At 31.5% G+C, this 13,697-nt stretch overlaps 1 protein-coding gene across 2 annotated transcripts in view; it reads left to right on the top strand.

Moving 5' to 3' along the window:
- Positions 1-13,697, top strand: part of tweek (transmembrane protein KIAA1109 homolog tweek) — a 94,590-nt gene extending 80,893 nt beyond the window's left edge. For both annotated transcript variants that reach the window (XM_067050070.1, XM_024359413.2), the window contains exons 81-90: positions 810-951; positions 1,707-1,864; positions 1,981-2,164; positions 4,281-4,498; positions 5,200-5,448; positions 7,783-7,971; positions 9,449-9,628; positions 9,737-9,867; positions 11,550-11,725; positions 13,093-13,697. In XM_067050070.1, coding sequence (XP_066906171.1) covers positions 810-951; positions 1,707-1,864; positions 1,981-2,164; positions 4,281-4,498; positions 5,200-5,448; positions 7,783-7,971; positions 9,449-9,628; positions 9,737-9,867; positions 11,550-11,725; positions 13,093-13,294 — 1,829 coding nt within the window. In that variant the 3' untranslated portion in view covers positions 13,295-13,697. The remainder of the gene's footprint in view (positions 1-809; positions 952-1,706; positions 1,865-1,980; positions 2,165-4,280; positions 4,499-5,199; positions 5,449-7,782; positions 7,972-9,448; positions 9,629-9,736; positions 9,868-11,549; positions 11,726-13,092) is intronic.

Below are 13,697 nucleotides of genomic sequence, written 5' to 3'. Positions count from 1 at the left end.
CTTCAATTCTGTAAGTTAATCATGTGTTAGACCTCCAGCGTTCCAAAAAATAATTTTGAGCTTGGAGTTTTAATGGCCTTTAGAAAGGCCGTTTGCATTACGGTTAAATGCCGTAGTTGTCATATTCTGTGGGCTGTTGTGGCGACAGCTACTGCTCATTTAGCGCTATCCAGGGGGCACGTGTATCAATGATACGGACGCGAGCAGCACTACCCCCCCCCCCAAATTGGGTAAACTTTGTTTCTTTAATAGATTTCAAAATGTATTTGTTTATAGAATACTTTTATCTTATGGGAATCGCTCGTCTTTCTTCATTATTATTAAAATGTTAGTTTGGATGCACGATATTGATTGGACACCTGCTAATGGAGGTTCCACTGTATTTTTATGTTGTTTTAATTCTCACACAACTAATATAGAACTCACAAATTTTTTTATAGCCCTTACAATTTTGATATTTTTTACTGTTAATTTATGACCATTGTACTTTCAAACTTTATGTTAAGCATTTGTTAGTGTTATATTTTCATTTATTTAATGAACTAGTCCATTAGTTAAGGAATTAAACTTGATGGTTAATGAAGTCATGAAGCTCTAATTATAATTTTAAATGTTTTTATTTATATTTGATGATGTGGTGGATTTTCTCTGTTATAATTTACAATATTCAAAGAGAGCACAATGTCTTTATTTTTAAAGTTTTATGTTTTTATCATTGTTGGTGTAATGTGTAGAAGTTATGGACCAGCAGAGAAGAGAAAGACAACAATGAATTTATTTAATTTTTTTGGTTTTTCTATTCCTTTTAGAAAGAACTTCCAGCTCTGAATCGAGCCCGGGAACAGGTGAAAAAATCTCTAACTCTGGATGGGAGACTCTTGTCCTTTTCGCTGTTAATTTCAAACGCTTGAATGTCCACATGAATATGGGAAATGTTATGGGCAATGTAATGTAAGTTGAAGCAAATTTAACTCATAACCTGCTTTCCCTTATTTTCCCTCTTACATTGCTCCTTTCCAAAGTGGTTGTTTATTAATAGAGAATCCATTGAAATAGATTAGTTTACAGTTATTTCTTGAATAATTTGCAATTTTACTAGACTATAAGTAAGTGATACCCAGCTATTGTTCAATTCATTTAGACCAGTCTATGTCGTCTTTCTGATTTTTAATTTTTTTTCATCATCAACTGTTTTGATAATAATAATATATAGTAAATAAAAATAATGTCAAATCTTAAGATAAAATTAGATGAATAAAACAATATAACATTAAAAAAATTCTTCCATTATAGGGACCATGCCAAAGCTAGGCACAGTGTCCCTTCAATGGAGGTTATTGTTTCACACAGGTTTGCACTATTTTTTTTTTTTATGAGTTTTGGCTAGTTTTTCCTTGTTAATTCAATTTAAAATAATTTTAAATTTTCCAATTACTTTACTAAATTTGTAATAATTTATTTAATAAATTTCATAATTTTAATTTCTTATTTATGTCTGAACTTTTGAGCCATATTCTACCTAAAGTCTTTCAGATACTGAAACAAAAAATAATTTTGCCCCTCGTACTCAAAAATAATCATATCTTTCATATCATAAAAATGGCATTGTTTAATTTCCAGTTCTTATCATAAAAAAATTTAAGCAATCTTGTTCAGTTTTATCTATTAATTTTATTAATTTTTTTTTTATTAATCTTCTTTTGTAGGTGGTTTACTAAAGATTTCAGGGCTGAAGGGCGATTAGCAATTGGCAGCACTGGCCACAAAAACATGTACATAGGCTTAGGGCTCGCTGGGGCTAGTTTGGATGCCAAGGGTGGTATTGTTGGTGGCACGATTGATCTCAGTAACATAGATACTTTTAGTAAGTTTAAATGAATTTATTGCTATAATAATCTTTCTTGATGATACAAATCTATTTTATTATTGTGGTAAGATTTAAGATTTGTTAAAGTTCTAATTTATAATTCTGTTTTGCAGTCACCATTCGTGAAGATCCTGGAACAGAACCAGAACACAATGTGGGGCTGAAGCTGTCCGCTCTGGAGTGCAGGCTAGACTATATGGGAACTGCTGTACTTATGTGCCGTGTTAGCAGTCTGGAGGTGCTTCTTAAGGATGAATGGAACACGCATAATAAAGATGCTTTCTCCCCTACACGACGGTAACTTTTTTTTTTTTAAACTAATCGAATAAAATAGTTGCAAAAACATAATTAGTTGTGTATTAAGTTAACATTAATTAGTATTTTACTATTTATTGTTTTCACTACATTAATTATTGTTTTACTTTTGGCTAACAAGCCATCTTTTGGTACAATTTGCAAGAATGCATAATTATTCTACTGAAATACATGACAAAAAAAAATAAAAATGGAAATTAAGGTTTGGCTTCCTTAATTTCCATTTTAGCGACATTATACTATCTCTTCACTCCATTCCATTTTAATTGTATCTTACAATTATCATCAGCCATGCTTTCATTAAATGAATATTATTTACAATTAATAATAATGTGAACCACTACAACCCATGAAGGGTCAAGGATTTAGTACTTTGTAAAAAATTATTGTTTTCAGAATAACGGTTATACAAGGTGATTTTTTTTCAAGATCACAGTCAACCACCAAAATTTTCCCTCAATTAAGGGTGCCCACTTTATGAGGCTAGGTGGACACCAGGAGGGCTCCAGAACTCTCAGAGTTAACGCATGGCTACAATAATTGAATAAATGATTATCTGCTACAGCTGGATTCGAACCCAGGTCCTTTGAGTTAGCAGCACAGCACCTTACCTCAATGCCACCTTACTCCTTTTTTCCAATTGTATGAAATACGCCTTCAACTCAATGCCAGGCTCTCCTTCACTTTTGAATTCCTGGTTGAATATGTAGCGGACTGTATGAAATTAATTGAATGAAATAAGGCATAAGGTAACAGAAAGAAAATTTATTTATAGAGGTTGGTTGAACAAGGGAGAGTGGTTAAACACTAAACCTATTGTTATTACATGGATGAAGGGTGGCCGAAATGAATATTTATTGCTAGAGATAATTAACTAATTTTGACTGACATTTAATAATGAGGTCAATTATGTGGAAAGATGTGGACTTACTACATGCTTTAATGCTTCCTGTTGGTGCCTTCCATTTCCCTTCGTCTACTCTCTCCTCGGCTTCCAGAGGGCTCTTTGACGGTGTCCTTTCTCACTCATAATTTTTTAGCAGAGTAGAGGTGAAGAAAAAAATAAGACCACCTATGGCCAAGGCTCATTAGCGAGTGTGTACCTTTTGTTTTCTCGGTTGCATGAGGTGCTAGTGTTAGGATTAGCCATATGATTGTAGTTTGTTTCAAATCTTCCGTTTAAATGGAACAACTAAAAAAAAAAGAAGCTTTTTATTGATGATAATATTGGATCATTTTTAATTTAGAATAGTTATCCTTGATGATATAAAATACTAATAAACCTAACCTTCCTCTGCACCCTGTTGTTTATAGTTTGATTATAGTACATTCCACTTATATAGGTAAACCAATTAAATTAATTTTCCTAGCCTGAATTTTCATCTGATGGATTACAAGTTTCGTTTCATAGAGCAAATCACGAAATAAACCGATTAAGGGTTATGATAAGCAAAATTAATTCACTTATTATTTTTGATAGCAACATCAATCCAATTCAGGATTGTGTTTTATTCATTAAATTTTAACTTTTTTTGTTAATTGTCAATAATATTTACGAGTGAAAGCATGGCAGATGGAAATAACAAGATAGAGTCAAAGAGTACAGTACTTCCTGACAGAGTACTGAACCCTTGACCCTTCATGGGTTGTAGCGGTGCACTTTATTATTATTATTATTAATTGTAAATAATATTTATTTAATGAAAGGATGGCTGATGATAATCGTAAGATAGAATCATACATTAAAATGGAATTATGTGCATAGTCTAATATCATTAAAAATTCCTAAAAATGTCTTTATTTTCATTTTATTTTAGTTGTCATGTATTTCAGTTGAATAATTACAAACCCTTGTTGATTGTACCTGAGGGTGGAATGGCTTGTCAGGCCCTAAAGTTGTAAAACAATAATAAAATAGTGGTGAAGTATTATCAGTCTATCTTAACTTAATTCACAACCTGCCCTTCACCTTAAATCTACTAGTAAATGAATAATTAGTTGCATATTGGTTATACACCATATCAAAGGATGGAAAAAAAATTGTTTTCCTCTTTTGTAATGACAATAATTTTTATTTATTTGTTTTATACTTTTTCAGACCTGCAATGATTTTCATGCATGGAGATCTGAGCTGGGACCAGCTTCAGATAATGATATCAAGATCTACCACTGTCGACCTTCTCAAAATGTATTATAAACTAGAAGAATTCTTTACACAACAATTCAAATCAAGCAAAAGAGTTTTTATGGGCCGTGCAGGACCTGAAAATTCATTTAGAAAACGGCAGCCTAGGAAAAAAACTTCTAATGCAGAAAGTAAATATGTTTATTGCATATAATATTGTTCAATAGTATATAAAAGTTATTTTTTATTCAGGAGTGCCAAATTCTACCATTCCTCGATGTATTAAATTTCTGAATTATCCACAAGGGTTAAAAATTAAATCTAAATTGTTCAATTCAAATTTTTTTTCAAACATGTTTCGATGTAAGTATGAGGACCCCCTGTGTATTTAAATGTTACCATTGATTTTCGAGGGACTAAATTTAATTTGGGGAATGTTAAAATGAATCTGGTTATTCTTTCAATATACATTTTCACAATTTATATTTTAATATTAAATGTATATCATCATTTACTGGGAACTGAGACAGTTTAAGAATAAAAAACTGACTTCTAATGCTGAGGGAACTAAATCTGAATCCCAGTTTGTCATGGAATTGTGTAGAACTTAGTTTAGCTGGTGCTTTCTGGGTCCATTGAACCATATAATGACTACCTAATAATAGTGTTTGGATATTTTTATATCTTGGGTTTATATAAATTAATTCTTTTCTTTCTCACTGAAATACTGTAAGTTGGAGAATCATGTACCTCTATTAGTATCATGTTTTACACTCTTTAGGTCATTCTGGAGCTGTAGTGGGATTGATTTATTATCACAGCTTATTATTTATGTCATTTAATCAGATAATTGTTTATTGTTAATTATTATACATATAAATATGTTTTTTAGATTGGGCACAGGAGGCAAGGCATCATAGGCACTGGCAGAGGGCTCTTGGTGTGGCAATGGGCCTGAACCTCTCTCGCACTGTCGATAACAGCGCAGTTCTTGGTGGTACCTTAGACCTCCATGGAGTCAACATTTCTCTGGCTTGTTTCCATGGCATCAATTTCAAGTCTAAATCCTGGGCTCTCTTTTCCCTCAAAGAACCGAGTATCTCCTTCGCCACTGAGGCTCAGAGAGTGCCTAATTCTGACAGTTAGTGTTCCTTTACATATTTTTATTACAGTAATCAATCATTTAATTTAAATATTTTATTCAGTATTTGCTAGAATATTTATTTCAGGCAAATAACTAAAATTCCTTTCAAAATTCAAAGATTTAAAAGAACTTGTCTAAATCTTAAAAAAAGTTAGTGTCTATAATTTAATGCATAACAGCATAACAGATGGGTCTGTGGGACCAATTGTAATATTTATTTGTCTTACATTTTGGTGTTCTGAACTAATTTATTTTTTAAGTATGATACTCCATTTTTACATAAATAAATTCATAATATTTGAATGGATGATATTATATAAAAAGTAGACAAATAATACTACTGGGTCTTATGACCTGCCTGTCACACTGTGGGTTAAAAAAATATATAAGTATGAGTGTTTTATATCAATTTAAAAATTATTTTAAGTTTAAATATAGACTTAATGATTGAGCTAAGTTTCCAGAAATGAGTTAGCATTTGACTTGTGCAAACAGAAGTTAGATATGTGTAATAATATAAAAAAGATGGTCTGAGTGCGGTCAAAGGAAAACTCAAATAGTTATAAAACTTCATCATGAGCTCAAAAAGTTATAAACACTTAAATGGGGTAAAAATAAATAAACAATGTAAATTAAAAATTAAAAAAAAAAAAAAGTATATATTGTAAAGTGAAACCTAAAATTATTGTTATTCTTATTTAATTTGAAGTTTCACTGTACAATATATATATTTTTTTAATTCTTAATTTATATTGTTCATTTATTTCTACTCCATTTAAGTGTTTGTATCTTTTTTAGCCTTAATGAAGCTCTGCAACATGGGAAGAAACGTTGGTTCATAATAAATAGTTTTACGACTATTTGAGTTTTGTGTTATTGTACTCAGTCGAGTCTGAGTCTGTTTGTGTGTGTCTGCCACCTTTGTGGCAGTCCTGTCAGTGTTAGTGTCCTAAAGAGTGTGTTCATACAGTACTGAAGGCTGTCAAAAATTTGGTGTGTCTCCTCAATATAAATTCTGATAGTGCTGTAGGACCTTTGTTTCAGGAGGTTTCAGATCTGGCTGGTAAAAGAGTTTACCACCAACTTTACCTCCTGATCTCTGGTTTTATACCACTTATTGCGCAGGGGTATAGTTGAAGAATGTAATCCGGTGGGGGATGCAGAGCAGGTATGGCAGCATCAGCGGCCTGGAGCCGATACTTTACCGTCAATCAGGTAAAGCACAGGTCTATGGTCCGAAGTAATGAAGTCCAGTGCAATGCAGTCGATGAATCGATGAGACTGCCTCGTGAGCAGAAGATCAACAGTTGACCGACGTGACGGGTTCGCTCTGTGTCAGAAGGTGTAGTTGTTTGGGTGAACTACTGTATAGAGTGATTTCATAATAATTTTTTCAGCTTCTGTGCATATGTTATTGTTACAAACGGTGTGCCGCGCGTTTAGATCACCCACGACCCAGTGGTTTGTACATTTGCCACACTCATTTATGAGGTGGGAAAATTCTTCTACAGAGGCCAAAGGTCTTCTGTATAGCCCGGAGATGGTTGTGGGGTTATTTAGAAGCACCTGTATTGTAATATGATGTATGCGAGGGTCTCGCACCACCACTGGTGGAGGAAAATTCTTCCACCTGATATTATGGCTTATGGCTACTAGAACCCCACCTGCTTTATCTATTGGTTGATCGCCTGCTAGAGCATTGCCTGGCAATCTTATGCGCTGGAAGGAGGTCCTGGTGTCTGTGAGGATCACTATGGCGGGTTGGGTCTGTGCTATCAGAGCGTAAATTTCTGAAATCTTGGGTACAAGTCTATATTGTAATACCGTCTGTATTGAAATTGAGAATCATCAAGCTGCTCATTTTGAAACAACCTGAATGAATAGGTTGATAAGTTTGTTTGTTGTTTCTGTCAGTCCTTGTATACTAGTCATAATGTTATCTACTCATGGGGGAGTGGCATTATGGGCAGTGTCCGAATACATCAGTGTGTCTGTTTGTAAGTCGAACTGTCGTGTCTGAGGAGGTGGGGGGCGTCCCCGGTCCATCACTGCTTTGCTGTTTCTCTGTTGTGTTGGCTGGGTCTGGGTTAGCGTGGTATCAGGCGTTTTCCTCAAGCCTGCCTTTTATCTGAAGATGTCTTGAAAGAAGATTAAAGTAATCTTTTAATTATTATTTATACTATATTTCAATTCATCAAGAATAAAAAAACTTTCTAAAAAGTTTAGTAATCGGACTTTATGAGACCATCCATATGAGTTAGTAAATTCCTTCGGAAATAAATTTTATTATTATTAGTACTAATCTTTTTCTTTTTTAATTTATAAAATTAGGTGGACAGATAGACTCGCATATAGTACAAACACTTACATTTAGTATGGGTATGAGCGGCCAGGCACCAGCAGCTCAACACGACAGCATGGCCACGGTCTGCAAAGTATCTCGCAATGTACTGTTCCCTCCACAGTTCAGAACTCTTCATGAATGGTTCCATTATGCATTCTCCTGTTCTGCCATCGATGGTAAGTCACCTAGTACTAGAATTACTCTTCTAAACCTCAATGATTTTTATTGGGTTTAGAATTTACTTCAATAAAATCAGCCATTTATTCAATAATAGTATCTAATTGTTTAGTTAAAATAACTATTTTTAGTTATGAAGTCACAAAATATTTGCGATACAAGAAAATATTAATATTTCCACAATTGAGAAATAAGTAAAGATTTGTTGACAAATTTAAATTTTCCTATGTAAAATAGATATTGCAAATGAACATCTTTCTATTACATAAAAAATTTTTTAGTAGTCACCATATAATATTTTATTGTGGTTTATAATATAATAAAAATACAATACAATGTGAACCACAGAATACATGGAAATTACAGTTATAAAATTTGAGCGACGAGTAGTACAATTGAATGAACAGTCGTATGATTTGTAAAACGGAGGTTGGTCCACCATTGGGTGGACAGGGGGTACCCCCTAATATTCTATAAAAATTTAACTTAACTACTTGAGATACTACAATAAGTTTTTAATAATTTTCCTAAAGTGGATTTAATGGCTTTTAGTAAAAAACTCCTCAATTAATATTTCTTTTGAATTGTTTTTGGAACTTCTATACACAATCACCCTGATGAAGGCCTGAAATTTAGGCCATTACATTCAAACTTGACCTGTATATTATATTTTCATATTTCCTTTTCTAAATTATATTGCTTGTATATTACGTTTCATTTTCTAAAACATGTGTTACTATGCTTCCTTGGTTATCTTTTATATATATATATATATATATATACTTTTTATATACGTGTTAAGGAGGAGACATTTTTTTCTCCTCAGGATTGGTTGTTACATAGCTCTAACTTTTCTCCATTCTCTTATTTTCTAGCTTTACCTTTCCAACCTAATCTACTTTCTAGCTTTACCTTCCCAGCCTAATCTATTATATATAATAAAGTAAAAATTCTCATATCTGTTTAATATTTAATCTTTTCATTTCTCTTTTTCATCTTTAAAGCTATCTTTTAGATATGAGTATAAGTAAAAAACTTTTAAATTTCCTTGTTATTTACTTTTACTACTTTTTATTACTTTTAATAATTCTTGAATATTACTATATATATTTAATAACTATTGATTAAAAAAGAGGATATTACAATATACATACACACACATAAATAGGGACTCATCTTATAATAAATAATAAATATTACCATTATTATTGCTGTTAAATTAAGGGTTGTGTAGAAATGACCTGATAGTATTATTTACTTTTCTTTATTGTATATTGACTTGAATACTTATTTCTCCTTTTTCTTTTTTTTTTTTTTTAATTTTAATGGTGTATGAAATTTAAAATATAATTATTCATCGTCTTATATTTATATGATATGATAATAAATAATATTATTTATTAAAGTATGATTAATAATCATGTGTAACTATTTCATTGCAAACCAGAAACTAATTATTATTTGTATTATTTGTAGCTGTGGATCGCTTCCCTTGTGTCGAAAGAGATTCAGTTAATGAGAATACCTCAGGCCGAGCGAGGCCACCTAAATCTCCTGATAACAAACATACAAGTGAAGTAATATTCGGTCTACCATCACTACAGACTCATCTTAAGACTGAACACCTTCAATCGCCTTCCACTCCTAGTATATCAGGTAATATTTTTATTAAACATTCAAAAGAACCAATTTTGAGGGGGATTGTCTTATTTTTTATTTTATTTCTTTTTATCTAAGAAAGTGATTGTTTATTTTGGTTTTCAGAAGAGAAGCCTGTTGTTGAATGTAGTTTTGTTACCGAATTCGAAGACCACATATTTGTTACTGTGGATGCTGAAGCTTTCTTCTTTTTACATGATCTTATAACTTCATATCTCAGGGAGAAAGATAGAATGGTGAGGATTAGTTGTATTATATTTTATACCCTATATAATTACTAAAAATACTAGCTGTCTAAAGAATTGTTAATATTCTATGGATCAAACCAGTTTTCGCTTATTCTATTCTTTGTTAGTGAAGAGAGCAAGCATGCTATATATTGATTTAACAGGTTATTGCTCTGTTATTACTCCAACTTGTGATTACCTAAAATTTGGCCATGTTTTTGACCATAACTATACATTAGTTTGATAATTGATATGAAACATAACCATAGTGGTTCAGACGATGTTTTAGTCATAAAGTTAATGTAACAACTTAATTACCTGAAATCTATCAATTATGTGCGGGATCCTACTTTAATTACAATTACCAGTACCAGCAGTATGAAGTGCGCCTTCAACCTAAGGCCAGGTCTTCACTTTCGATTGGCTGGTTGGATTTGTAGTGGACTGTTAATAAATTACTTGCAATGAAGAATAAATTGTTATGAACATATAACATTATTAACAGAAAGAAAAATCTATTGGATAATTACAGGTAAGGTGTAGGGGGGTAGCCGAAACAAGACATTTATTATTAGATAGAGTCAATCAATTTTGATCATAGGTCTAGAAAAACTGTAGGTATGCCTATTGAAGATAATGTATGTTGTGAAATATATGTGATGATGTGGACTTACTCCATGCTTCCTTTTTCTTCTCTGCATTTCTATATTTCTCTCTCCTCTGTCACTGGGAGGCACTAGTAAACAATGGATAAATACAATATACAAGATAATTATATGAATAACTAAAGGATAAAAAAAGAATAAACATCCTACTCGAACAGGAAAAACTGAGACCACTTGCCAGATCTTTCTCGAATGCATTACAGCTCCGCTGTTGTTGGCAGAAACAAAATTTATATTCATTATTTCCACCTCGAGAAATCCTTAAATAAAAACTTTTATAGCAATAGAAAAATTTAAATTTTCGTCTTCTCTGGTCTTCAAATTTTTTTTTTTTCGAATATCACAAAAATAGCAATAACTTTAACACAAGCCCACCTATATATACTAAGTTGGAGATGTAATTAGGTTAGGAAATGAAAGTTATGTGATACACACACTGCACCAGATGTAAATGCCAAATATGTGTGTTTATTTGGATTTTGAGGAGCGGAAGGAACCCTTGGACTCTTCTAATATTTGTTTTTAATAAAAAATTATCTCGTTGATGGCGGTCCCCTTCAGTAAGTTGATAAACAGCCTGCGATCGTTGAATCGATTTTCTACTCTTTTTTATACCTCTTTTATTACTTTCACTAAATTATAAACCATCTCGTCCACCAAAAACTTAATTATTATGCATTACACAACTAATGTGGACACTTTCTTCTAAAACAACTTTATTATTTCTCCCCTACTTGTTACAAAACCAAACCATTTACCACTCACTTGCTGGACCACCTCCTCAAAATTCTCATTTATTTTTAAGTGACCCTCTTAATAAATTTTTTATGGAAAATATAAACTTATTTTTATGTTCTTATGAAAAAACTGTTTGAAGGCTGTCAAATCTCCTTAAAAAGTTTTATTTTATTTAATTAAGTGATAAAATATGACCACTTTTTCAACTTACAATTCTAAACAGTATTACAGTTCTTATTGCCCTATTTATATTTCTTCTTAATAACTATTTTATTATATACCTATTAGATGGGATCGACCTTTGGATCCGGGCGAGCTCAGAGTCCTGAAACAGTTCGTGGTAGTGAGGGTAGCCAGGAAACTTCTGCAGATGATTCAAACAAGGCCTTTGATCCTACAGATGTGTTTAACATGGATTGGAGAAGTTTTATTTGCAAAACTTGGCATTTGGAACCGACTGTCAGGTATGTATTTATCTACTTTTATTTTTATACCATATGAAATTACTAGTAAGATTTTAAGTCTGTTATGTGATGATAACAGGCATAGAGGAGACTTTTAATTGAATTTATTCAAAATTTTCTTTTCCTTTCTGCAGTAGGATCTTTGTTTTGATTAATTTTTTTTACTATGATTTATTTAATATCACTTTTGCTTAACTATTTAGTACTGCATTTTCTCTTTGCAATGTATTATAAGATTATATACTGTTCTCTTAAGTTAAAAAAAAAATATTCATACATTGTAGTGATTAATTAACTAAGGTGAATATGGTGAGAGTGATGGTTAATAAAATTGAAACAAAAATAGCATCGAAGAAAACTATCTGTTTAAATATCCACATTACTGGCCATATTGTAGGCCATCTTCAGAGAGATACAACAAAGATGAAAATCACAGTATATTATACAATTAAAGTTAATAAGTGGTAGGATAAAATAAAAGGTAACAATGAAATAATCATTTGTTGAATTCTCTTATAACATTTCATAAAACATTGTTTCTACTGGAAAAAATATTGAATAGTTTTATTATTAATTACATTTTGAAAAAAAAATTGTGTTTTATATCAAGTCAGTTCCCGGAATATTGTTCTCACAACTTCGCACCCAATAGTGCTGTAGCAAGAAATAAAAAAGTTTGTTTTTGTAAAATGTATTCCTTTGTCATGAACTATTTATTTTGAAACCTAATAACTGGTTAACAACAGATTTAATTACTAATTTTATTATATAATTACGTTAATAATATACCTACAAAACAGATGAAATCTCCATTTCATCATGCTTATGTACATTGTGAAGCTGAATGTACTCTTGTTTAAATTGCGACCTCTTTTGGCCTGAAATCTCCCTCTAACCTTCTACCATCATTAGCTGCCACCAATTTCAGTTAGAAGTCATAAATAAGGTAGATGCAGTCTTTATGCATATGTAGCCAATTTATCCACCATTATCTTATAAAAGGATGATACAAATGCTTTAAATCCTCAGTTTACACCATTCTGAGGTTTAGAGGTTAATTAATCAATTATTTATGATGTTTAGTTTTAAATAATCCTAATAGTTATTATGTTTACATTTTGAACTTATAATATTACATTAATTTTTCTTTCATGAAGGAATATGGTCCAGGCAGACGTCAAAATAGTACAGCTATTTATTATTCTCCAAAGTTTTGATGTATTGTAAAGATCAGATTATATTTATAATCTTCCAGTATGATTCTTCTGCCTTTGGGTTTTATGACCTAAAGGCGCGAAAGAAAAAGTAATAAAATAATTATTATGTCTTTTAAATTAATTTTCTATTCATCTATTGTTTTATGAAAGATTGCTGTCATGGCGTGGTAAAAGTATTGAACCATATGGAGTGGATTACATCTTGCAGAAGTTGGGTTTCACCCACGCTCGTACAACGATACCTAAGTGGCTCCAGAGGGGCTTCATGGACCCTCTCGACAAAGTCCTCTCACTCCTCGTACTGAGAATGCTTCAAGTCGCCAAAGAAGAATCAGCCAAAGCAAGATACTAACTGTTATGACATTTATTTGTAAATTTTGTTAATACTATTGTGTGAACAAAGACTGAGACGATTAATTAAGACTGATTAGTTTCAATTGGACTAATTTTAACCTTTTTAAGGTTGAATTTTATGTATAGCAGTTGTGTAAATTGTTCGAGTGGCCTGGACGCTGTTAATCTTCATTTAACTATTATAAATATTTTATTTGTATGTAATATTATTGTAATTAGTTATTTTTTGTTAGATTTGGATAGTTTCTTTATTTTATGAATCTGTTAAAATCTTTCTTTTTTTTTATTAATTTATTTATATCTCTTGTTACGATGCTATTGCTTGTTATTAGAGTAATTTGTTTTTTAACTGTAATATATGTATATGTCTGTAACTTTTAATAAAAGAGAAATTGTGTAGA

This window comes from Halyomorpha halys, unplaced genomic scaffold, assembly GCF_000696795.3.
Source record: "Halyomorpha halys isolate HHAL.00 unplaced genomic scaffold, Hhal_1.1 Scaffold100.1, whole genome shotgun sequence".
NCBI lineage: Eukaryota > Metazoa > Arthropoda > Insecta > Hemiptera > Pentatomidae > Halyomorpha > Halyomorpha halys.
Note: the sequence above shows the minus strand (reverse complement) of the source record. Positions and strands in the feature narration are given on the sequence as shown.